Source organism: Mesoplodon mirus (genome assembly GCF_964341445.2).
Source record: "Mesoplodon mirus genome assembly, chromosome: 3".
Lineage (NCBI taxonomy): Eukaryota > Metazoa > Chordata > Mammalia > Artiodactyla > Ziphiidae > Mesoplodon > Mesoplodon mirus.
The window spans coordinates 68,264,248-68,291,687 of record NC_138978.1 but is presented as its reverse complement, the minus strand read 5'-3'; the positions used below and the strand labels follow the sequence as shown (position 1 = coordinate 68,291,687).

The 27,440-nt window shown below is 41.0% G+C and overlaps 1 protein-coding gene across 1 annotated transcript in view; it reads right to left on the bottom strand.

Moving 5' to 3' along the window:
* Window positions 1-1,264: 1,264 nt before the first annotated feature.
* The window catches only part of TNNI3K (TNNI3 interacting kinase), a gene marked incomplete at its 3' end in the record, with an annotated part of 277,657 nt that continues 251,481 nt past the window's right edge, over window positions 1,265-27,440 (bottom strand). Inside the window, exons 24-25 of the mRNA XM_082614605.1 lie at window positions 4,502-4,581; window positions 1,265-1,341 (exon numbers count right to left, since the gene is read on the bottom strand). Coding sequence (XP_082470731.1) covers window positions 1,265-1,341; window positions 4,502-4,581 — 157 coding nt within the window. The remainder of the gene's footprint in view (window positions 1,342-4,501; window positions 4,582-27,440) is intronic.

Here is a 27,440-nt window from a genome sequence, read left to right as displayed (position 1 = left end):
GTCTATGAATCCATATTGCTAAGGAGGAGGAGAAAGCAGTTTTGCCTAAATGCAGCCAGTCAGAGTCAGGCTCTATCTTCCTTTCATTCTTCTTCAGCCCCCTAATCTCAGGATTTAGGGCAGTGGTTCTCAACCTGGGGAGATTTTTGTCCCCCAGAGCACATTAAGAAAAGTCTGGAGACACTTTTGATTGCTGTGACTTAGGGAGCTGTTACTGGCATCTGGAGGTAGAAGCCAGGAAGCTATTAAAAATCTCACAGTGCATAGGACAGCTCCCATGAAGAATTACACCCTCCAATAGTTCTGAGATCCGGAAACCTTGATTTAGAGGATGCCCAATCTTCCTTTACTAATGTTATTTCCCTTACCAAGGTGAATAGCCGTAATTATAACACTGAATTTTCATGGTTTCCTGACTGTTTTTTCCAGGTCTGTCTTTCAATGGCAAAACTATTTTGTTGGTGGAAGCATTCCTGTCTTCCTTGTTGGGAGGGTGGAGGGAAGACTTCTCTTTTTCTGAAGGTAGCAGGTACCTCAACTATCCTCCCAGTGCACTGTGCCAGACCCTTGTATGAATGGCAGCTTTGCATGCATGGGTCGGTTTCATGATGGTACCGATGGCATTTGTGACACCTCGGTGCTGACAGCAACGGGTCACCCAAGCAGAGCACAGAGGTACCATGTAGAGAGGAGGCCAAATAACAAGTGTTATAGTTTTGCAAGCTTCTTGATCTGAAGATCAATACATGTTTTTACCAATATATCTGAAAGAAAGGCGTACTCAGTAGAAGTCTTGTTGGAATGAAATACACTTCTGAGTCAATTTTGTTTGTCACCAGAGAATCTTTAATCACAGGGCTGGACACTTTAAGTGACATAATGAGATAAGAAAATGAACAATATTCTAAGAACTCAAACACATGACTCTCAAACACATCTACTTAATTCAGTCTATGAAAACATAACTGTTAAGTCCCCACCAACGACTAAGGCCCCATCTCCAACCAACAACATAAAATTATTTTTTCCTTTACAAAATTAAAAACAATTCTTCAAATACATTCTGTTTTGGCTCTTTTGCATTTCATTCCTCAGCCACAAATCCAAAGCCCAACTTGTGGTGGGGAATTAAATAGGACCAGTATGAATAAGCCAATATAAGGAGACCTTAGAGGGTAAAATATAAATGGAAGCAAGGCTGCCATGGTTGGAATTGTTGCTGTCAGCTTGGGGGAAACTCTCCTTAGGTAAAGGCGGAATGCTGTCAGCTGCTGTCCTCAAAGCTGCCACAATTCCGGCAAGAATGAAAATGCATCGGGCTCATGGGATCAGACACGTAGCCTGCATCAGGAAAGAAGTTCAGCTGTTACTTATCAGCCTTTCATCCCATCTCCCCATTTCTCTTAACCAGCCTCAGCCAGTGCAACGCACAGCTGCCAAGCAGCCTCTCCTGGCTCATGTAAACAGAGAGTTTGGACAAGAGTTGCTGACAAGCAATTGTACAACAAAAGCAGAATTTACAATGAAAACAGAGAGCTGAGACCAGAGGAACCTCAGTGATGGGTGTCTGGCCGGGTGACATTTTGAATTCGGAGTTAAGAAGGGTACAGTTCAGGAAGGTGGTTTATCATGATGGCTAAAAGTATGGGCTTCATGTCAGGCAAATCTGGGTTTAAGCCCTGCCTCCACTACTTACCAGTTCTGTGACTTTTGTTAACCTTTCTGAGCCTGTGTCTTCATTTGTAGAGGGGAGGAGTCATAAGGCTGGTAATGCACATAAGACAATTAGCACAGTGTCTGACACATAGTGAGTGCAAAGCCGTTGATGGCTGAAAAGGGAGGTGGAGATGGCAGTAGAGAAAAGGAAACAGTATTCTCTATAACAGGTTGGCTCTGGTTGTTTTCTCTTTTTTTCTATCTGAAAGCCCAATTTTAAAGTGTACTTTAGTGCTTAGGTCTGAATACTAGTGGCATTTGATGCTCATTGAAGCAATAGACCTGGGTGTGTCCAGAGAATTGAGCTAGTGCCTCAGAATCTGGCCACAGTCCTAGAGAACGTAGGACGTGAGCAGGGAAGCAGTTACCTTTCCATTCCAAGTAGGGAAACCATTCATTGTTTCTGCAAAAATGGGCACATTTGTCAATAGCTAATGCTGCTTTTGCTCCCCTTTGATAGCTGAGTTTTCAGAACCAACTCAGCTATCCACATTTTCATTAAGACTTCTGGCAATATGCGGTTCGATGGGCATATTTATTTTCATAAGAAAGGTCTCTGTCAAAATCTCTTAGGCAGCACATAGACTCTCCCGAGAGGCAGCACCACTGCCGCCAATGCTGCTGTGACCAGTCCTCTCCTGCTAGTGAGGCTGGCCCTGGCCAGCTGAGACTAGGTTAGGGGAAGCAGGATACACATTACTGAATCCTAATTCTGGGCGGACTAAAAATCTACACCTTAGAGCAAAAATATTTCCTTTCGTCCGGACTGAAACTGCAACTTCATCCCGGGCATAGACAGATTCTTTAATAAGCTCGTAATCCTTTCATTACTATAATCAACCTTTTAATGTACCGCATGTGATTTTTCTGGCCTATGATGCTCCATGCCTCTCTCTCCATAGGACTCCAGTGGAGCATCCGTCCTTCTAGTGTGGGAGGGCTCGCCTTCGGAGATGGGTAGCAAAATCAGCAGGGCATGGATGCTGACATTTATTATTGATACCATCATCACCAGAGTTGAAGGACAGACTCTGTGCAGTCACTCAGCTTAAGAGGGACCAAATGAAATTTGAACACAGGCTTTAAGGAAAGACTGAACCATGTCTACGTGTTTTGTTACTTCAGGGTGAAAGGTCTCAAGTACAGTTAGGTACTTAATTTTATCTTCATTCTCTAGCCCTGTTCTGTGGGTGGGGAAGAAACAGTTCATAAAGTTGCTGTTATACCACAACTAGTTTATGAAGTAGAAATGGAGGGCAATTAAAGAGTCCTTTCTTATACGATGTGATGTTCCTAGTGGGAGATATTGAATATATCGTTTTTGTCTATTGGGACTGTCACTCCATTCAAACATGCTAATGTTTTCTTCTACTCCGGGTACATATATGCATAGGAAAACCCTACTTTTTTAAATCATTGCATCACTTTTGTCTAACTTCATTTTGAGGAATTCTGCTCAGTGTTTTATCCCTTTAAGAAACAGATCGTTAAGAAATGCTTCATCTTGAAACTCCACCATGAAAGAAAAGACTTCTGGTCAAAGCACACATTTCAAAGGGTGCCCTCTATTTTGTGGTTGTGCAGTCACATCTGTAAAAGTTTGGAAAAAATGATATTATATCTATAAAAAATATGGTGATGTGACACTTAGAGCACATTTTCCCCCATTACTGGATTGGCCAATTATGTTGTAGCTGATGAGAAAAAGCACTCGACTGCATTCTAGACACGTACTGGGAGTCGGAAGCTCAAAGTTTCCTTTCTTTAGTGTTCCCAAGTAGTTTGTCGAATCTATCCAGAACAATATCTTTCTTCATTTCTTAGAGGCTTCCTATTGCCTTGGTATGATACTCTGCAGCCGAGGTGCATTGGTGAGGATTCTAAAGCTGCAGGGTCTATTGCCATCTATATCACAGAACCAGGCACACACCACCGAATTTATTCTTCCACAAACCCAGTCCTTGTAATAAATCTGATCCCTTTAACTGACATACATTTTTTTCAGTCCTCCATATATATTGTCAAAGGAAGTTCCCATGAATAAATGAGCCCATTGTACTAAAATTCCAATTAAATATAGAGCTTCTCAGGCTTAGAGGTGGGAGAAAGGACATCACAGGCCTGGCACATTTATATGGCAGCTGATAAGGGGGACTGCCTATCCTCTGGCTTCCAGGGGCGAGCACAGAGCTATGTTAACTATTTCAAAGAGCTTTATTAATTCTTTCTAAAATAGTCCTGTGCAAAACAGATCCCATCAGTGATACCATCACCTCCTCTCCAGCTTTTTGAGAGAATAGCTGGGTTCACATTTTACCATCTGGTACTTGCTAAAGAGGAAACACTCCTCTTTAGCAAGGATATGATGTAATTGTGGAAATTCACCTCCTCCTGTAGGGAGGAATTTACTCTTCCTCCCTATACCTGCACAATGTGGGACTTCGAGGTAGTAGACTCAATAAGGTGGAAACAAGGTGTTTGGAATGTGACAAGATGCAGTAGATTATTTTCAAAAAAGAGTTGTACTTTTTCCCATGGGCACACACACTCTCGTATACTTCCACATACACTTACACACTTATGCACACATTATTAAATGCAAAGTTTACTGTAGACTTATATAAGACTTACAAGAGCAAAGTTTGTGTTTTTATAATATAATATTTTTAAAGTACCCTTCATCTCTACTTATTACAAAATAGAATCTTACCTCCCTTATTATCAAACAGACATCACCTTCCTAGGGGTAGTTTCCTTAGTCAATCTGACGAATCTGTATACTTACCATATTTGTCAATGGGTGAGAACTGAAGACTTTTCTTCATGTCCTCCAAAGACAGGCCTTGAGAGGCACATTGTCCAGCACTGAAAAATTCCATGAGACACTGTGAAAACCACGGTGGTGATTTGCTAATAACATTTTTCTTTTTTTTTTGCGGTACGCTGGCCTCTCCCTGTTGTGGCCTCTCCCGTTGTGGAGCACAGGCTCCGGATGTGCAGGCTCAGCGGCCATGGCTCACGGGCTCAGCCGCTCCGCGGCATGTGGGATCCTCCCAGACAGGGGCACGAACCCACGTCCTTTGCATCGGCAGGCAGACTCTCAACCACTGCACCACCAGGGAAGCCCGCTAATAACATTTTTATAAAACAGAATTTATTCACTCAGCATAGATCCCAGAGAACTGGCAAAGTGGTACAATGGTATTTTTATCTTACTGGTGATTTGTTGGGGAAGAGTTCAGGATTATTTGGAGCAAGTCAGATCTAGGTGTGAGTCCTGGCTCTTCCAGGTAGGCTCCAATTCCTTGCTGTGTACCCTTACACATGGTACCCTTTCTGAGCCTTAGTGTATTGATCTGTAAATTGGGAAAAGTACATAAATAATATGTAATTTGTTTTGATGATTAAATATAGCAAAAAAAGAGTTGAATATCAAATCTGGATTAATATCCTTGCAAGCCTTGCTTAAAAGGAACTAATAGTCAGAACATTATTATCTTAGTAATAATCAATAGAAATAAAACACATCCCTGGTGGCACAGTGGTTGAGAGTCCGCCTGCCGATGCAGGGGACACGGGTTCATGCCCCGGTGCGGGAAGATCCCACATGCCGCGGAGCGGCTGGGCCCGTGAGCTATGGCCGCTGAGCCTGCGCGTCCGGAGCCTGTGCTCTGCAACATGAGAGGCCACAACAGTGAGAGGCCCGCATACCGCAAAAAACAAAACAAAACAAAACAAAAACACACATCCCAACAGTTATTATTATTTTTATTATTATAATAGTAATTATAAGAGACAGTGATAATAGTATTTATTGCATGATTCCTATGTATTAAGCATTTACATATATCATTTCATTTACTCTTTATCACTATCTTATCATTACCAAATCATTTCTCTCATTTTCTAGATTAGAAACGGAGGCTGAGGCAGCCAGGTAACTTGTTACATGGGTTTGGTAAACGGCTCACCTAGGATTCAAACCCAAGTCTTTCAGCTTCTAAAGCCTGTACCTTTGTCCACTATTCAAATGGGAATTTCCTCATGATTCCTGGCTTTCATTAAGCCTTCTCTTTGCCAAACTTCTCCTACTCTATCATGTTGGTTAATGGGATGTCTTCCTTCCTCCCTTTTCAGACTCAAACCTGAAGTTATCAAAGCCCTCGCCCTAATATCTAGTCACATTTGTCAGTTAATGGCATAACTGTAATTCCTGTGGTATCCACCTCTCTCATCCATATTTTAACATCCTCAAAGAGGCGACCTAGTTACCCCCCCGAACAGCCCCACATGTCCATAGCAGAACTCGTAACTCCCCCTGTTCCCAAGCTAGTTCTCTCTAGCTCATTACAGGCACCACACCATTCAGTGGGTTCAAAATTCTTGGAGTCATCATTGGTACCTTTCTTTTTCCCATATCTTGCACCTAATCCAGATCTTTTTAACTTTGCCTCCAAAATGTAACCCTAATCCATCCACCTCTCCTCCTTCAAGGTCTAGGCCATATAATCTCTTTCTTTTCTGGACCTCTGCAATTTGCCTCCTAATTGATTTTCCTGCTTTCACATCTGTCCCCTTATAATCCATTCTCCATATATTACCCAGAGTGATCTTTTCAAAATATAAAACAGAGTAAGCCATTCACCTTCTTAAAACATACTTAAAATCTTCCAATTTCTTCCCAGTTCATTTAAAATAAAACACAAATATTTTACTCTAACCTACAAGGCCCTGGCTCTGCTTAACTCTCCAACCTCGCCTTGTATCCCTCCCCATCTCTGCTAAGCACTTCTTTTGGCATTCTTTCTGTCCTTTGAACCTTCCAAGCTCTTTCCCAATCCAGAGCTTTTGCATTTATTAATTCTGCTTTTCTCCATTAACCCAAATCCTGTTTTGCTGAACCCTTCCCCTTCCTTCCCCGTGACTGGCTCCTCTGTCATTCAGGCCTCAGTTGGAATGTCACCTGCTCAGAGAGGCCTTCCCTGACCACCATTCCAAAGTGGCCATTCCCCTGCCAATGGTTGCTTTCTGTCATATCACATTGACCTATTTCTTTCTTCAGGACCATATAAAATTATCTTGCTTATTCATCCATTTATTTCCATATGCTTTCAAACAATGAAATTGGAAGCCTTGTCTATCTTGTCTCCCTTATTCCTTGCTATATGCTCAGCACTCAGAACAGTGCTTGGCACATAGGAGAAGCTCAAAAACTGGTTTTTTAATGATTTAATTAATAGATCCCTAAAGGATGTCCTTCTCTTCAGTCACTCAGTCCTCCTCTCCACAAGGTCTTCCTCTGACAAAAATCTGATCAGGCACTTTCCTGTACCCCACTGCTGTTCCTCAGGCCAAACCTGCAAATCCAACCTTCTGTAATCCAAACCTCCTTGCATTCTGTGTACATCTTATAGTCTACAATTCCTCAATCCATTTTTTGTTTCTCCACTTTCAAACCACACTAATAAACTTTAGCCTTTCCAAATATTCCTGAATTTTCCCTTCTCCATGGTTGTAGCTGAGCTGCTGCTGTGAATCTGCTTGGTGACATCTTATTTTTCCCTGACAGGAAGTAGTATGGTGTTATGGTTAAGAATAACAGTAAGCATTCTGGTGCAAGACTCCTCGAATTTGAAACTTCACTCCATCACTTACTAGCTCTATGACCTTTGGCAAATTATTTAACTGTTCTGTGCCTCAGTTTGTACAACTGTAAAATGGGAATTATAACAAGACAGCTTATAATGTTAATCAAGAGAATTAAAGGAATTAATAAGTTTAAAGTACTTTGAACAGCACTGACATTTAGTAAGCACTCAATAAATGTTACCTACTTTTGTTATTTGTCAAGTTCCAACTCAAAGATAGCATTTCCTCAAAGTCCTCTTGGATACTCCCAGTCAGAATTCCATATCCTTCTAGTACTTTGTACTCCTAGCACAGTGCTTATCAGAGTCTGCCTTGGTGTAGAATGATCTGTATTTGTATACTAATACCCTACTAAACAGAATGCTCCTGCAGGTCAGAGATCCTAACACCTTTGGGTCTCCAATAGGACTTAGCTGGTACTTTGTAAATAGTTAAAATAATAAAATTGTGTTAAATAAAGTTAAATTATCACTAAATGTTCATTTTGAGTAGTTAGATTTTTCTAAACACTTACATGAATTCACATTGATTAATTCATTTAGCTGCCTTCCAAGTGACTAGGTTTGGTCATTTTCTTAAGCTATAAAGTGAAGATGTTGTTTCTTAGAGGAAAACAATGATTAAAAAGAGGAAGTATTGACTTAAAGTGGGACATGGTATGATCTCAATCAACATTAAATGTCAAATCACACTCAGTTCTGGGCAATATAATATCATTCAAGATATTCTTGAAAATAAAAATTACCCTACTAATTCCTATAACCGCTTTAGCACTCTAGCTCCTTTTAAGAAATGTGCCATAAGCAGTAGTCCTGGCAACAAGAAGATAATAGGGAATAAATATTTTATCATCAAAAAGGCTATCTGGTTTCCTATGAATAAAAGCCCATCTCCAAGGTATCTTATTTATTTAGTTGCTGAATGCAATTCATGCCAGGGGACTTAACCTTCCTGCCCAAGAGATACCACACAGGCTGTCTCCGGCTGCTATTCTAGGATGACAGACAGACAGCTGGAGGCTAAGCACACTCAAGTCAAACAGCAGAAGAAACAAGACCCTGATCAGTGGAACTAGTTTACCTCAACCCACAGGTATCCAGACTTCAGCAGGAGTTTCACAGAAGCCCAGAATTTAAGAGACACACCGGGACCTCTGTTTGCTGAAGTTGTGGTCAGTGAAAATAGGCATTTCCAGGATGCAGCTGCCCCATGAATTCAGTGAAAGTAAATGTGAACTAATGGCAGGTAAGGAAAACACTCAATTTTTCAGTGTTTCATACTCCTGGTCACCTAGGTAGCTTTCTTTATGCTAAAAGGATAATATATATCATATATAGGCATATATATGAATGATATATAATATTATAATGTAATTTTATGTATACCTTTTATGGGAATGGAAAGAAACTTTCTCTTTTAAAGAGAACAAGATAGTCTTTAGGTTAGTTTTTGCATACTACAACATTATATTGATATATCTGATTTTAGTGTTAAAAAGTTTCAGTTATTTTAGGCTAAATAGTTCATATTAGCTCTGTGATGTATCTGTAAAGGTAAGCATAATCATCAGCCATTTTCTCTTATAAAGGTGCACGAGGGAATGAATAATTTATCCAGCATGAAAAGCAGAACCAAAATTCAGAAATTGTTTTTTGCTTCTCAATCCATGTTTTATGGGTATAGACTACCTAGTAGATTGGCTGCTAATGAGGCCAGTTTAAACCCAAATCCAAAACATGCAATTTGTATTTTTATGTCTGCACACCATTCAGACTATGGCTTGTCAGCACAAAATAGCCTGTTTGCAGTCACTCACGTACCCTGAGGAAAGACAACAAGGACATCCAAAACTAAAATATGAGGCTATGTTTGCTGAAATGAATGCAGAGATAGTGACGCTTATGACAAGCACGTTGAGCAAAAATATTATCTAATGAAAAGTAAATCAATATGTATGTAAGATACAGAGGAACTGTGAAGAATGGGAAAAGTACTAGCAGGTAGAATATACCCAAATATAGCTTCAATTCTTCAAGGCAGGAGTTAGTTTACAAGCTAAACTGGTGGGTTAATGCACATATGGACAAAACTCCCAAAAGGAATATTAACACAGAGTTTTTTGTTTTGTTTTTTTTTTTCCTGTACGTGGGCCTCTCACTGTTGTGGCCTCTCCCGTTGCGGAGCACAGGCTCCGGACACGCAGGCTCAACAGCCATGGCTCACGGGCCCAGCCGCTCCGCGGCATGTGGGATCTTCCTGGACCGGGGCATGAACCCGTGTCCCCTGCATCAGCAGGCGGACTCGCAACCACTGCGCCACCAGGGAAGCCCTAAAATAGAGTTTTTCTGTACATTTTAAAAAAGTTCTGATTACTAGAAGCTAGCATGGCTTTAGTAAGAAAAAAAATCATGCTAGATTTGCTTTATTTCTTTTTGGTAAGGATAAATTTAAAGGGGACATCCATAGGTTAGAACATAGAGCTAGATTCAGATAATGGGCAGAGTTTCTCCTGATTGCTTTGTAGTAACAAGGGGAGATCTGTGCCAGATGACAAGTGGGTAGATGGGATTGCCACTGGTTGAATATTCAGAACCAATACAGACCTCAGATAGGTGACATTCCCCACAGGTTAAGAGAGCCTTAGACATTGGGAATAGTTAAAACAAAATACCACATTTCCTAAAATTAGAATTGTCCAAAAATAGATTGAGATGTTCTAGAAGGAGGTTCCGGCCCATCCCTGGACTTATTCAAGCTATGGCTGGAGCATCTGGTAGCGCAGGGTGCTACAGAGGAATCCAAGTATCCACCTGGAGGTCACATGACCTCTATTTCTTACATTCTATGATGCTTTAGAAGGTTTTTGGGAACCACGTAGACTTTGTGAAACTAGCTTCGATGTGTTGGAAAGGCAAAGTGAGATTACACAGTTCCCACTTAGGCAGAAGATTTTTATCTGCCTTATCTGCACTGTGTGACATTTGGCCAGGGCTGAATGCCTGAGTCCCACACACACTCCACAGCATACCTGGCTACACATTACTGCTCCTACTCAAGCTGGTGTTTGTAGCTTTTTGTCTATATACATTTCATTTGATATAGTAACTGAACCATGCTAGTTGCCCGAAGGAACCATCTCCTTTAGTGCTTTTTTTTTTTTTTTCAAAGGAAGAACCACACTGCCATCTAAGATGAAGCAAAGGCAAGTGTGGAGAAATCACTTTCACCTAAACCCATCCTTAAGGATTTGAATGACAGGTTGTTTAAGGCCGGTATTGGAAAATTCAGTGCTGCTTCACAAAGGTTTTTATATAAGATAAATTTGTAGAATACTCATGTTGAATGCCTGAGGGGTGGAGAAAAACCCTAAAACTCTATGTCATCTCTTAATCCAGAAAGGTATATTGTTAAGGAAGGTCCATGAAGAAGGAAGAAAAATACCATTTGAAGAGACTCCAGGGAATTTGAGTGCCATTTCTCCTGAGTGGTGGGAGCAGGCAGTGCCACAGTGAGTGCAAGTGGCCCCATTTAGAACCTCAGAAGCAGCCAGTGTTGTGGCTTCCAAATGCTTTTGGTATTGATGCAGTGAATCATGGTTTGACCTGTGGACTTTCATGAATTCTCAGAATATTTACTAGTGCCGTAATTTCTTCCGACTGAATTACATTCCAAAGAAGACTTCAGATGGGCATACAGTCCAAATGAAACCATTTTTATCATGTTCTTCCAAGTGTGGCTTTTGCAGAGCTGGGGATTTTGATTTGGTGAATTACAGCAAATGCATGTAGTCTACATGCAAGAGTGAAATTAAAACAACCAAATAAAAATAAAATGACCTAGAGCATTATCCTATCATAGTGATATAAAAATAATTTCTTATATTTGCAGAGGGCTTTATAGCTTGCACCTACTTTTCTATTGATTAGCTTAAAGAATTTTTACAAAACCTCCATGAGGTGTCTGAGAAAGTATTAATTCCATGCAGGTGGAAAGTCAGGCTCAAGAAGTTTGAATAACCTGCATAAACTTACAGAGCTAGCAAGAAGAACCAGAACTTGATCAAAAGGTCTTTAGACTTCCAGTCCACGCTCTTTCTTCTAAAATACACTTCAGTTAACAGCAGCACATGTCAAACTGTTGGTGTGTTACCATGTGGAGAGCTCACTGAATTAGTCATGAGTTACAGAGTTTTGGACCCTTTGCATATAAAGATGATTGATAAATTCCTCATGGAGAAATATTCCTCATCAGCATAGAGAAACCAGAATCAGCTTTCTTGTGTCTTGCTTTGTTAGATCTTTTAAAAAATTATACTTTCCCCTGTCTAACTATGGCTTTCCTGTCCCTGAGCAGTGATGTCAAAACATGAGACACACACACCAAACTTTCTAAATGAGATGTTTATGATTCTCCCCAACTCTCTGAGCTTGTGTAAGGTTTCCTAAGCTGCATGCATGGATTCATCTTCCTAAAACTGCCCTAAGTTGAACAGAAAATGATTAGGTTACCAGCATGGTTAAAGACTTCAGGGAAAATTTTCTTCCTTTCAAGTTGTTCCAATTAGTTTTTATGCAGCTAAAAATGCTCTCGGGCTACCTGTAACCTGGAAGATTTAGCCATTTGGACTTTGCATAAAACAACACCGTCCAAGGCCTCACAGCTTTGCAAATATGCTTTGTGGTTTATTAGATCTTTCTTGTGTCTGTCCAAACGATGTTATCTGTGTAAGAATATTAGCATAAGGATCAGTGCCATATGCACCCTTATCCCCTTCCTCAAGGGGAATATATCCAAGTTAGGAGTCATTTCTTTCACCCAAAAGGAAACACAGACAGGTAATATTTAACCAGAATTTCAGTGCTTTGACACTACTCTAAAGGACTAATACAAAGAAAAGATGGAGAAACAGCCTGCTGAGATCCCTAATAAAGGTATTTACACAAAGAAAATAAATGCCCTGTTGTAGAAAAGGCTACTAGACTCATCTGGCTGTTTTTGGCATTTAGCTGAAAACAAACAGATCTATTTAAAACAGATCTGTCAGAAGGGATAAATGCCTTTTTACACTTTGCAATATCTTTCTATGATGCACACATTTCCTCTGGCCTAAAGAGAAAGAAGACATTTCTATTAGAAATGGAATCACCTTTGGCCTAACTTTGAAATAGTCCAGTCAGACTCTTATGAATAAACCTTTGTTAATTTATCAGCTAAATTCAACATATTTATTTATTCATGATTTCATCCTGGCTCTTTTCAAAACATTGTTTTGACTTTGTCAATATTCCCTACTTGATAATGTCCTAAATTAAAACAAATTTATTGCACCCATTACAGTGAATGGGCAATGACCAAAGTATCTAATGGGGCCAGAGGTCAGTGCAAAGTATCTCTTTCAGGGAAATCAAACCCATCAGCTTTCTTTCAATGACAAATGTCCCCAGGCTATAAAAGGACTGAAAGACTTGGTAATGGGTCATGGTTCTGTCTGAGCCATTAGGCAAATATCCAAGGTCTCAGCTCCCTTATTTTTAAAGGAAAAAGCAATTAGGCAAAGAATTATGAATAAGGAAAAATGCAGTGTGAACTGAAAGTGTGTGTTAATTCCTTGATGGCTCATAAATTATTAGTGTGCTCAGCAGTAACCTAACAACACTACCACCTCTCGATTTACCTCTGCTTTAAACAGGTATAAATGAGTCAATTGTACAGTCCAGCAGGAGCTGGACTTCGCCTGCTAAGCTTAAACTGAGGAATATCCTTTAAATACAGCAGAATCTTTCTTATTCTTCATTGTCTGTACTCACTATTACCCAGAAGGGAAATCTTGTTAAATTTTTGAACTATGAGATCTTGGTAGCATGACAGTCATTAAGCCCATTCCTCATCCCACCATTTTTCCACCTTCCATTTTACTGAGAAGCAAATTGAAGCCTTGTAAAGTGAAATAACATATCCAAGTTCATATACTAAGGTTATAGTAAAGTCAGGAATATAAGCTGGAGTTCTAAACTTCTAGTCTTCTTTGATGGTTTTTATTCTTATTTTTAAGTGAAAAGGGAAACTAAAATTTGTTTCATACCTGCTAAGAACCAGGAACTCAACTAGATGACTTACAAACCTTATTACCTTTGCTTCACCTAACAACCCATTTTACATGCGAGGAAACCAAGGCTCAGAGAGTCTTGTCTAGGATCACCCAGCTGTAATTCAAACCTAGGCTAGGCAGTATCCAAATCTCCTCCTTTCCCCACTTAACCTTGTTGGCTCTAGAAGTGTTTCCCAAATTTACACCTATAATCTTGTCTCTCTCCCTCTCTCCATGGTTGTTCATCAAGCACAACGCTAGGTGCTGTGCTAAGTACTAGGGATATAGATATGAGTGTGATGGGCATAGACTCTATGCTTTGGGGTAAATAGAAATGTAGACATAGACAGGTAAACATTAATGCCAAGGAACATGGTACATATTCTAAAGGGTACCCTCCTTACACAGAGGAAATGACATGATGGACAAGCAAGCATTCCCAAGGGGGGAATTCTGGGGAAAGGGCTGGGGTAGGGGCATGTACAAAGACCTAGGAAATTAAGTGGCCAAAGCGAATATATATTTTTTTAAGTTTTCATTTTGAAACAATCTCAAAAAAATTTGCAACTATGGTATGTTTTTTGCACCTGAACCATTGGAGAGTAAATTGCCAATCTGATGCTCATAATCTCTCTAATACATTAATAAAGACATTTTCCTACATAAACACAATATAACCATTTCATTCCACTGTCAACTCTCAGACTCCATTCAAGTTTGTTAGTTATCTCAATAATGTTCTTTATAGCAAAAAGATCCAATTCAGAAAAACACAGTTATATTTCTTTAAGCTCCTTCAATCTGGAACAGTTCTCAGTTTCTACTTGAATCTCATGACATTTTTGAAGATGACAAGCCAGTTATTTTGGAGAATGTCCTTCATTTTGGCTTATCTGAGGTTTACTAATAATTAAATTAAAATTATGCATCTTTGGTGAAAAGTATCACAGAAGTGATGTTGTATTCTTTTCATTGTATCTCATACATTTGATTTATCCCATTATTGTGCCATTAATTTTGATTACCTGATCAAGGTGGTATCTGACAGGACTCTCCACAACAAAATTGCTCTTTTTCTCTTTGTAATTAATAAGTATTTTGTGGGGAGAGATCCTATATCTCAACCAAATTCATTATCTTCATTTATTTATATCTGTATGGATTTAAAGTTGCTATTTCATTCAATGGATAATAATGTTATGGTCGTTATTTATTTTAATGCTCACATTATCTCATAGTTGACATGCAGGAGCCCCCTCAAGCCGTACCTTTGATATATACCCATCTTTCTCTGAGTACCTCTTTCTTTTCTGGCACAAGACGTTCCAGGCCTATTTTATACATTCCTTGTCCCAGACTTGAAATCTGCCATTTCTCCAAAGTATCCTGTTTCCTTTTAGTGGAAGAGGTTTTAGAAATCAAGATCCAGGTGCTTGGTATGCTCCCAGGTCCTCTCACTGAGCAGGCAAAGCTAGAGAACACACATGTATATACACATGTGTAAACACATTTAGACCTCTTCCTCGCCCTCAAATAATAAATTCACACTTACATCTCCAATTCAAATCATCACAGTGTCTCTCCTAGTTTCCTGCCTTCCCGTACCTATAACGCCTTCTCTGACAATGAGAAACTTGGTTCCCATTATCTTTAATATCTTTACTTATTTGATCAGTGCCCCTGAACGTATAAATCTTTGGCTGCTGTTGCATGCCCACCCCTCAATGCACACAGACAACCTCCTTTACCCCACTTGGGCTCCAACGTTGCATACCCACTGTCGTCCCCACAAGGATGCCCTCCTTCCCATCTTGTGTTCTGACACCCTGTTCTGGGATATTCCCCACCTGGGTGCCCCAAGTGGATGTCCTCCTCACCCCACCTGGATTCCAATCACTGGCACTGGACTGCCTACCTGCACTTATACCCTCACCGCTCTCATGCTCCAACTTCTTCACACCAGGTACCTTCCTGTGCAGATGCCCTTCTCAATCTGCATGGGACCACAGTGGCCGCAACTTCCCTGCATCAACATCCTTCTCACTGTGCTTGGGCTCTGACACTCCATGTAGGACCACTGCTTCACTGTCCCCTCCCACGATTGCTCCCTCCCAGGCTTGGACTCCAATCTCCCATGCCAGGTTGCTCGCCCATGTGGACACCCTTCTCATCATACCTGGGCTTGAGCACCTTGGCTGGGCATCCCTAACCCCTGTGGAAAACCTGTCACCCTTCCACTCTGGCTTCTGACCTTTTGCCGGGCAGCTGCCATTTACCACTCTCACCATCCACGTGGACATTCTCTGCACCCTACCTGGACTCAGACATCCTGCTCCACCCCCATGGGGAAATTGACGTTGCTCAGTCCGGTCTAATGGCTTTTGGTATTAAACATTTAGGAAGGGAAGAGAGAGAAGAAGACTAACAAGGATGAACTTTTAAAAATATTAATCAGGGGCTTCCCTGGTGGCGCAATGGTTGAGAGTCCACCTGCCGATACAGGGGACACGGGTTCGTGCCCCGGTCCAGGAGGATCCCACATGCCGCGGAGCGGCTGGGCCCGTGAGCCATGGCCGCTGAGCCTGCGCGTCTGGAGCCTGTTGCTCCGCAACGGGAGAGGCCATGGCGGTGAGAGGCCCGCGTACCGAAAAAAAAAAAAAAAAAAAAAAAAAAAAATATATATATATATATATATATATATATATATATATAAATCAGATCATGTCATGTTCCTTCCTAAAACCCCTCAGTGACTGCCCCGCATGTGGAAAACAACATCCCCGTGCCCTGCTCTTGCTTCATGGTCTGGCCTCTGTCTATCTGGGACTTCATCCTGTACCACTCTCTCCCTGCTCTCTACCCTCTGTCCACCACAGAGGCCTTCTATTCCTCTTCTTTGTTTCTGTCTTATAAACTCTGAATTTGCTTTTTAGCTCTGCTGAATGCTGTTTCCCAGGGTCTTCCTTGTGTTTGCCATTTAACCATTCCGTCTAAACTAGCTTTCCAGTCATTCTTTACCCCATCAACCTGTTTTAATTGTTTGCATAGCACTTATCACCATCTCAGTTTTCTTGAATGTTTATTCATTGTTTGTCACCTGTATAGGTGGATACAGTACTCTGCTTATATGCCTGGCCTACTGGAGAAGTACCTTCAGATGTTTCTATACATGCTTATAGTTTCCTGTATCTATCCTTAAAGGAGGGAGAGAGCTAATGCTCCTCCCCATACCCAAATGACCCTAAATCAATGAGGAATAAGAGTTGTTGGATCAATACTCCAGCTTTCTTGCTGCTCACTGGGAAAATTCTGAGGCATGTTCTATACCCTCACTGGTTGTAAGACGAGATTAAACCTCAATTACACACAGCAGTGACTTATGCATTAACGTGCCCCTTATTTATTTTCCTTCCTTCCTTTTCTTTCACTGTGCTTCTTGAGACCATGTCTGAGAAAAGCAGTTTACACTCAGGTCTGTTTTTGGAGGGATACAAACTAAGATGGCATGCCTCACCCAACTAGAATGCAAGTTGCAGAGGGCAAGGACTAGTATGTTCTTGGGTATTTCTGTGTCTACATCTTCAGTGCCTTAAACTGATTGTCATGGACTACACACTCAATAAATAAGTATACAATGAATAATTGAATGAACGAATGATGATTCTTTCCTTGCAACTTCATCCATTTTTAACTTTGTTTGCTTACTTCTGATTCATGGGTCAACCTCCTTCCATTTCTTTAGCCACCACTCAAGGATAAGCTGTATTCCCTGACAGTTCATGCATGAGAGCAGTGGACTTTGCAGAAGGCTTCCTGTTCCTATTCCCTGCCCAGCTCATTCCAACTTCCACATCATTGCCAGAAAATTCTAAGAATGATTCTCCATTATGATAGTCCTCATCCATTCGGTGGTTCTCAGTACTCTCCTACAGATAGGAAAGTGAAATGGAGGAAAACAGAGAGCCTCTGTTCAAAATTCACCTTTTTTTGTGACAGAGTTGATGGCCATGTGGAAAGGAAGAATGAACCACAGTGGCCTCAGTGTTGCCCCGGCCATTTGCTCTGATCATTGGCACAGAATTTGTCTCACTGCATATTCACCTGATCCCCAAATGGACTGTGGATTCTTCATGGGGAAGGATGCTGCCTTATGAGTCTTTAACCCCCTGGGGACTCACACTCACACCTGGCATTGATGAGTTGAAGTAAATGTGCTGACTTCTTGAAGGTACCCTTTATATTTTCCCTTGAGGAGATGAGTTTACAATGTATGCGGTTTCAGAGCTATGTGACTTGGAAAAATTGGATTTTTTCTGTTTCTACAGCAGGGGTCAGAAAACTTTTCCTGTAAAGGGCCAGATACTAAATATTTTAGGCTTTGTAAACCACAGCTATTGCAACTATTCAACAAATGCTGATGTTGTAGCACAAAAGCAGACATAGGCAATATGTAAATAAGTAAGTATGACTGTATTTTACTAAAACTCTACGAAAACAGGCAGGAAGTTGGATTTCGCTTGTGGGCCATAATTTATTAACCTCTGCTTTAGAGCAATAGATAAACCCTATTTGTGTTGCTCCTCTAAGCTGCCTTCTACCTCTGGGCCGAACAACACAGCCTCAGTGAAAGTAGGAATCCACTCATCTTTCATTTTAACAGTTTCTTTTGGAAGAGGGTTAATCAAGACTAAAATACATGAGCTAATGGCAAAACAGAAAAAAATATATAGTTTACAATTATTCAGTGCTTACTGTACATGTACAATTTGTATTCTCACTTACCCTTCATTGCAACCCTATGAAGAAGCGGATATTCTTATTGTCATCCCATAGAGGAGATATTTGAGGCTTGGAGAGATCAACTAACTTGTCCAAGGTCACAGTTTAGAAGTGATAGAACTTGAATTTGAACTCAGGTCCATCTGAGCCCAAGCTTTTAACCACTACTTTGTAATAATGGCCACTGGGTGGGTTTGTAAATAAAAATCATAAAACCAATTTTATTGATGCAGGATGAAAGCAGCAACTACATGGACACCTACAGAGCAGTATGCTTTTCCCCTTCTGGATTGAGGAAAGTTCATAGGCCATCTCTGTTGATTTTACATCTCTAGGCTCCGTTGTACGAAGTAAGATCCCTGCAAGAAATTCCATGTTCCTTTGTTCTTTATGACAAGCCAGTCTGAATGGGAAGATTTTAAAACTCCCTAAACTCTTTGAACATGCAGAACATTGATCTTCACAAACCATTTAAAACACCCTAAGGAGGTTACAAAATTATAAGCAATGTTTTTTTTTTCATTTTGTTTTGTTTTAAGTGAATGTATACCAAACCTCTGGGACCTTTTGCCTCATCACACAACACCAAAGCTTTCCTGTCTTCCTCTGTGTATTCTTTGCTGTCAGACCCTGAATAACAAAACAGTATTAGGTTGCTAGGGTGCCTTGTTCTCATTGAAAAGCTCTCTCATGCCAGTAATATGGGGGCTCTTACCCTACTCTGGGTTGATGTTCTGTGATGCTTCTCTGAATCCTGGAGCAGCTCGGGGTTTGACAGTGCCTGCTGGGCCCACCACTGCCCCTGCCTTCTGTGTTGACAGGAACACGACTGGATTCTCTAAGAAGTTCTCTGTGGCTGTCTGCACAGCTAGCCCTGCATGGCCATTTTTATATTGGTATTTATTGAGCTTTGATGTGTGGCACAGCAGACTGTATACACCTGCGGTACAGAAACCATGCTTTGTTATTTGTTTCTGTCACCCTGGCATTTGGGGCCTGGCACAGAGTATGCCCTCAACACATATTTTAAAAATGAATTTGGTAGAACTGAACTCCTGGTCATTTCTGCAGCTCCATCTCTCAGCTTCAGTGCTCTGTGCAGGTTGGCCAAGTGGTCAGGAGCCTAAGGTCTGAGTCAAACAGAGTAAGGTTTCCAGTCCCAGGACCTCCCCTTCCTAGCTGTGGCCCTTGAGCAAGTAACTTAATCTTCCTGTGCCTCGCTTTCCTTCTGCACAACAGAGGATAATAATATAGTAACTACCATAGTCATAGGGTCTTTGTGTGCATTATATGATGATATACATGTAAAGTAGGTAGAAGAATCCCTGACACACACCGCCCTCATTCTCATGAGCACTTCTGCCTATAGCATTCTTTCCTTCTCCTTTCCTGTTGGATAATGCTACTCAGCTTTCAGGCCCGGGCTTCCTCCTCCACAACACTTGGTTAGCTGCCCTCTTTATCACATTTTCATCGTTGCTTTTTTTTTTTTTTGCGGTACGCTGGCCTCTCACTGTTGTGGCCTCTCCCGTTGCGGAGCACAGGCTCCGGACGTGCAGGCTCAGCGGCCATGGCTCACGGGCCCAGCTGCTCCGCAGCATGTGGGATCTTCCTGGACCGGGGCACGAGCCCATGTCCCCTGCATCGGCAGGCAGACTCTCAACCACTGCGCCACCAGGGAAGCCCTTCATTGTTGTTTTTTAAACTTGTCGGTCTCCCCTGGTACCTAGCTCACAGCCTGTGCTAAATAAAATATTTACTAAACAATTGTATGAATGAAAAGTAGATTTAAAAGAGAAAATTAATTGCAGCCACTGTGGAGAACAGTATGGAGGTTCCTTAAAAACTAAAAATAGAGCTGCCATATGATCCAGCAATCCCACTACTGGGCATATATCTGGAAAGACAAAAACTCTAATTCAAAAGATACATGTACCCCAATGTTCATAGCAGCACTATTCATAATAGCCAAGACATGGGAGCAACCTAAGTGTCCATTGACAGACGAATGGATTAAGAAGATGTGGCGCATATATATATATATATATATATATATACATACACCTACATACACACACATATACATACAATGGAATATGACACAGCCATAAAAAAGAATGAAATTTTGCCATTTGCAGCAACATGTATGGACCTAGAGATTATCATATTAAGTGAAGTAATCCAGACAAATACAGAATCATATGATATCACTTATATGTGGAATCTAAAAAAGTGAAATTAATGAACTTATTTACAAAACAGAAGCAGACTCACAGACATAGAAAACAAACATGTGGTTACCAAAGGGGAAAGTGGAGAGGGAAGGATAAATTAGGGGTATGGGATTAACAGATATATACCACTATATATAAAATAAACAAAAAGGATTTACTGTATAGCATAGGGAACTATATTCAATATCTTATAACAACCTATAGTGGAAAATAATCTGAAAAAAGTATATATATATATATTATATATATATATAATATATATATATATATCTGAATAACTTAGCTGTACACTTGAAACTAACACAATATTGTAAATCAATAAAAATTCATACTTCAATAAAACATTTTTAAAAAGCAAATTAATTGACCACTATTCCTTTCAGTGCCATAAAGTACAACAGGTAGGGTGATCCTTTTAGGAAGTAGCCTAATCATAGCACTTCTCTGCTGAATCCCTGCATTGGCATGCCTCTCAATCTCAGTAAATCCCAAGTCCTCCCAATGATCTACATACACCTCCTTCATGATCTGGGCCCCGTTGTGTCTCTACTTTGTTATTACTCTTCCCTATGACCATTTTGCTCCTTTTGGCTTCCTGGCGGTTCCCTGAATTCACAGACATGATCCTGCCTCGAGGGATTTGTACTTGCTGTTCTTATAATCTGGAATGCTGTTCCCTGGGGGCCTGTGGTTTTCTAATTCTCTCTCTTCACAGCTTTGCTCCAAGGTTACCTTCTGGGTGAGGCTTTCCCTGACCATCCTATTTAAAAATACAGACTACATCTCTTTCTCACTCTCTATCCCTTAACCCTGCTTTAATATACTACATAATTTACTTTAAAAAAAGTGTCTGTCACTCCTATTTTGTTTCATTTGCTGTAGTAACCATAGAACCTAGAAGTCTAAGCCCTGGATAAACATTTGCTAAATGAATGATTAAATTAAATTAAAGAATGCTCATAGCCCTCAGAACTGAGACAAATGGAAAATCTTTTATGAAATTCTTCCTGGAAAAAATAATTTATGTGGTCTTTCGTTAACACATTTTCCTATATAATAGGAGGCCCTACAGGGAGTTACCAGTTGGTCCTACCCCAGGTCTGGCCACAGCCTGGGGGGACTAGGCAGCAGCATCCAGGTCCAGGGGCAGAGGGCCTGCACCTCACTCTTGGAAGGGCCAAACTCCCTCCACTCCAGGCAGGCCCACAGAAGCAGCTTCGCTGCAGGTTTCCATAACCAGCTGAATGGAGCAGAGATCAGGCTGTTGAAATACCCAACAGGCTCTTTTGAATGCTTCCAAACACTATTAATGCCAAGTACCACATAGTTACTGTGTGTTTTAAAGACTTTTCACATAGAAGAATTCACTGAAGCCTCTGTGGACACTGAAGCAAAAAATCACTTGACTTTGTTTGTGGCTGGCCACAGTTGGGCTGTTGCCAAATGCCAACGTTTTGCAAAAACACTTCTCTGGTGAGAGCAAGAACTCCACATGCACCCCTGCCTGAGGGACTGTGGCTTGGGAGAACTGCCTTGTTTTCTTAGACACATGACAGAGAGAATATAGCAAAACACAAATATCATACTCACATTTCTGTGATACATATCTCTACAAAGCCATTAAGTTCCACACAAGTATCAATTAGGATAATGCCTATAAAAGCACTTTTTAAAATCCTAAATGTTAGAACATCTATCTCACATATATATTTAATTTCTCATTTCATCTTCCCAGCAACCATGTAGGATGGGTGGTACTATTATTACCATTATTATTATTTGAAGAAACTGAAGGGCAGAAAGGTCAGGTTACTGGCAGAGGTGAGTGACCTGGTCCCTAATAGGGGAGGAGTACGATCAGAACACACGCTGTGGCTCCCTGTTTTTCTGCTCTACGGCATTGCTGCATTAGAGAAAGCCTTGTGATCTGCTGGAGCGAAAGGAACACATGGGGTTCTTCCTCTCATTAGCAATTTGGATTTTTCAATTTCCAGTGGATGATTGGGCTCGGTGTTAGAAATTCGGGCTTCTGGTCATGAACCTATTGAAGCTTTGGATCATGCAGTGCTGGGTTTTATGTGTTCACAGTCTAATCTCGAATTCCCTCTATAGGCAAAGTTTCCACTAAAGTCAGCGGCTAAGGTAAAAAGGAAACAGATTTTGAACCTGAAGAAACACCGATTTTTATCTAGATTTAAATCTCGCAATCAATATTCAAATCAGAAAATGAATAGGGTTATTCTGGGATTACTTCCTTAGATATTTCTCTTTCTCTCTCTCTCTCTCTCTCTCACACACACACACACACACACACACACTTGCACACTTTAGGGACTTAGAAAAACAACCGCTTACGTTTTTGGAATATGTGGAAAAAAGACAGAGTCCCTCTTTTTCATACTGCTTTTTAAATGTATAATATCCTCAGTAGTAAGTCTTCTATACTATGTTGGGAGAATGAATATGCAACTCCCACTACAAATATCCCCCAAGTACCCCTCAGGAAGTGTATCCCTTGGTCCCCCTTTTAATATGAGACACCAAGCTAAAAAGAAACGGTGTCTGGGGAATGGGTAATCCAAGCTGCCGCAGGTTCCCATAGGAACGCCAGGAACATGCTCCCTTTTTTATATGCATTTGCAGCAGCTGCCTCCTTTGGAATCTGGCTCTGAGCAAGTGCAAGCAGCAGCTCCAAGTGCAGAACTGCCCTAAATGTCTCTCTTTGAAACCCTTGAGTCCACAGCCTTCTATTTGTGTCTGGCCCCGATTCATCACGGGCATGAATGCATCACCTGCTATGTTAAGTTTACAATAGAACCTGAACTAGATTTTTAAAAAAGAACAGTCCCTGGACAGTGAATCTCAGCATGAGAGAGCTGGAAAAGTGAGAAGGGTAGGAACTGAGACAGATAGTAATTACTTCCCACCATCTATCTTTGGAAGGATATTGAAATATCTCCCTCATCTGGACTTTTTGCTCTACCTGTAGCCCAGCTAACTGTTTAGAAGATGAACAACAGTTGACTGCAGACCCACAATCACTCTGGGCTTTGGAGCAGTTATGATTCATAGTATAAATGGCATTATGAATACACTAGCACAGGTTTTAAAGAAATTTTTACTTATTCTCAGGGATCAGAACACTTAACATTTAAGTAAAAAATAGCTAGAAACATTCATTCTCCCATTTATTCATTCATATATTCACTTCTTAGCCTCTGTCCCCCTCTTGTCATAAAACTTATCATACTTCGCTGAAATGGCCCATTCACCCACTCTGTAGGACCAGGATTGGGTCCATCTTGCTCATCACTGTATCCTCTGTGCTTGGAATATAGTGGGTCCCTACCAATTACTTGCTAAACAAAGGAGGGAAGAAATGAAAAAGGATTTATGGAAATAGTAGCACTTAATATGGAATATATATATGTGTGCATTGCATGTGTATGATAAAGTAGGAATTTGTGGTACAAGAATACATACTTCATATAATAGCTAACATTTATTGAGCAGTAACTATGGGCTGTTGTTTTAAGTGATTTACACAGACTGTTTCACCTAACCCTCACAATAATCATGAAGTACTATTATTTTCCTCATTTTACAGATGAGGCAGCAAATAGAAAGAGGTTAATTATAATCAGCTTGGCCAACATCACACGTGGGAAATGTTATGGCCTGAATGTGAACCCAGCCTGTCTGACTGGGAGAGTCTGGTCTTAATCACTACTATATCGTGATTATAGCCTCCATATATATCATCATTTTCACCTCTGTAAACCCTTAAGGGGATGGAGAGAGGACATTTTCTAAAAACGCTCTGAAATTGAAGCTGAGGATTGGGCTGTAAGACCACTGTCCAGTCAGCATGCCTAGAGCACGGAGGAAGTGGATCTGCACTCTCATGGATCAGACCCCGACACCACCATGGGACTGCTGGGGACTCTTCAAGCTTCCCTCTACCTCCCACATCACCACTATTCACAACTGAGCAAATTGAAGCCCCCAAGCAAACACCCCAAAATGACTCAGCTACACATGGAACTTCCAGGTCTAGTTTAGTGAGGGGCTCCCCTGCCTTCTGTTAGACTGAGTTCAAGTCCCCCCAACCCAGCTGCTTAGACATATTTCAATTCAGAGGGACTCCTTTCTTTGTCACCCTGAAGTGGACCAGACCCAAAAACCTCTTACTGTGTTCCAGGGATCCCTTCCTCCTTCCCCCTCTTTTGCTATCATTATATTAAAAATGGAGATGGAATGATAAGCTTATCACTTTTTAAAAGTTGTGAGACACCAGTTTTGGTGAGGGAGAGAGAAGTTTGAAGCAGAGGCTGAGGGAGAACGAGCCAGAGGCAGAGGAGGTGACAGGGACATTAGTGGAAGGCAAGGCCTGGGAGAGAGGGAGGTGCCAGCTTTAGAAAGGAGGGGCACTGTTTCTCTATCTGAATGTAAAGAGAAGAGGATTCATGAAGTTTTTGAGAGGTTTGGAGGGACTGAGGAAGAAAGTTGGTGGCAATCATGGGAGATGGTCTCAGATTCTTAAGAAAAGTAGCAGGTGAACTCTGTGAGTGTATTTAAATGTCATGCATTTACATTTTCACTCTAAAGATTCTATTTCAGTCAATTTTTTGAAAAAACAAGTTGTCATTCATAAAGCGTAGACAACAAGAATTTCACAATAGAATAGTGAACATGATAAACATTAACCCCTTTGGTTTATCTCAGCCATAAAATATCCTCATTACAGATACCTATCCTCACTTTAGAAAATTTCCATGTATAAAATCTAATTTTCGGGCTTCCCTGGTGGCGCAGTGGTTGAGGGTCCGCCTGCCGATGCGGGGGACGCGTGTTCGTGCCTCGGTCTGGGAGGATCCCACATGCTGCGGAGAGGCTGGGCCCGTGAGCCATGGCCGCTGAGCCTGTGCGTCCAGAGTCTGTGCTCTGCAATGGGAGAGGCCACGGCAGTGAGAGGCCCACGTACCGAAAAAAAAAAAATCTAATATTCTTTTAAAGATACATTCTGTGGGATTGTTTTGTAAAACCATTTACTTTAGAAAGAGATTCTCAGAAGTTTTCTTTCCTATTATTCTAGCTTCCCTATTATTTTAGTTTAGAAAAATCAATTTAAGGACTTCTAAAAATTGTACCTTTAAGGTAAGATAATTTGTTTTAAACTGAAGACTAAATACTCCCTCAAGGATGCATATTTGTAAATGGGGTTTTAAAAACGCATTCTTTATTTATGGAAAATAAATTACATAAAAGCAAAATGTGAGACCAAAACACCAATACGGTAATTTTGAACTTAAAAACAGATATTATTTGCACACCGTTCATGATGGATTATGAGGCCTCTGTCACTGACAGTGTGTTCTCCAGACAGGCTGCAGGTAAAACACAGAAACCATGAACTCAGTCATGATTAATAGAATCCATTAAGGTCCTTGAGCAGAGTGTGAGCTACACTGCCATGTTATAAAGGAGGGATTGACGGGGAAAGTGGGAGATTCCGAGGTCCTCTGACAATAAGAATAGCATCTCAGAGGAGAGCAAGAGTCTACAGGTGCACTTTGGATCCATTGGTCCCACAGGTAAAGGGAGGGAAAATGCTTTGGAAATCTCATAAATAAAAAGAGTAAAGGGCTTCCCTGGTGGCACAGTGGTTGAGAGTCTGCCTGCCGATGCAGGGGATGCGGGTTCATGCCCCAGTCCGGGAAGATCCCACATGCCATGGAGCGGCTGGGCCCATGAGCCATGGCCGCTGAGCCTGCGCGTCTGGAGCCTGTGCTCCGCAACGGGAGAGGCCACAGCAGTGAGAGGCCTGCTTACCGCAAAAAAAAAAAAAAAAAAAAAAAAAAAAAAAAAAAAAAAAGAGTAAAAAAAGACAGCAAATGGTAGGAAACTATATGGAAACAGATGAAATACACAAGAAGGTAGATCTCCCTCTGTCCCCTCAGTTTCTAGTAACTGTGCAACAATTCTTCTAACCATTCAGACCAAAAAGTCGAGGGTCACGTCTGATGACTCCTTTTCCCTCAATCAGTCAGCAAGTCCTCTCACTCCACTCCACTGAGGTAATACTTCCCCACATCTATTACTCTCTCTCTGTTTCTACTTGCCTTACATGGAAAACTCCTGGTTTGCCATCTGTCCTCTAGTACCCTATACACAGCTGCCAGATTAATCTTTTAAAAGCAGAACTCTGGCCAGGTCATGACTTGCCCTAAAACTTTGAATGGCTTCCCACTGTGTGCTGACCACAGTCAAAGATGTTTACACTAAATATTGCTTAAAGCAGTGGTTCTCAAAGTGTGGTATCTGGATCATCAGCCTCAGCGTCCCTGGGAACTGATTAGACACGCAAAATTTGGACGTTGCATTGTATATACCCAAGCATAAACTCTGACAATTTGTGCTTTAAGAAGCCTTTCAGATGATTCTGATGAATACTAAAATTTGAGAACTTCCGGCTTAGTGACTGAGACCATGAACTCTGGTCTCAGATGGTATAGTCTCAAATCCTTTTCTACTTAGAGTATTCCTTACACAAGTCACTCTCTGAGCCTCCATTTCCTCATTTTAAAAATGGGGTCGAATTGAGGTGGCCACTAAGAGTTATAAATAACAGATCATAAATAATGCTCAACCCAGGGCCCACACATATGGAACGCTCCATAAATATCACTATTGCTAGCTATTGTTATTAAAGGCTACCCCCTACACTGATCCTACTTTCTGCAGGCTGGCTCAGCTCTCCTACTCACTATTTCCTGGCAGGTCTTGTACCACTAACACAGTGCCTTGCTCATATATGGGCTCAACTGACATGAGTATCAGTGTGGAGTAAATGCCAGAAAATTCTTGATACTAATTAAGTGCCTTAGGGAAGGAGCTTAGTTTGAAATTAAATAGAGTGAAAATTCTAATGAATGTTAGTGAGGCACTGATTTACTATCTGACCTGAGAAAATA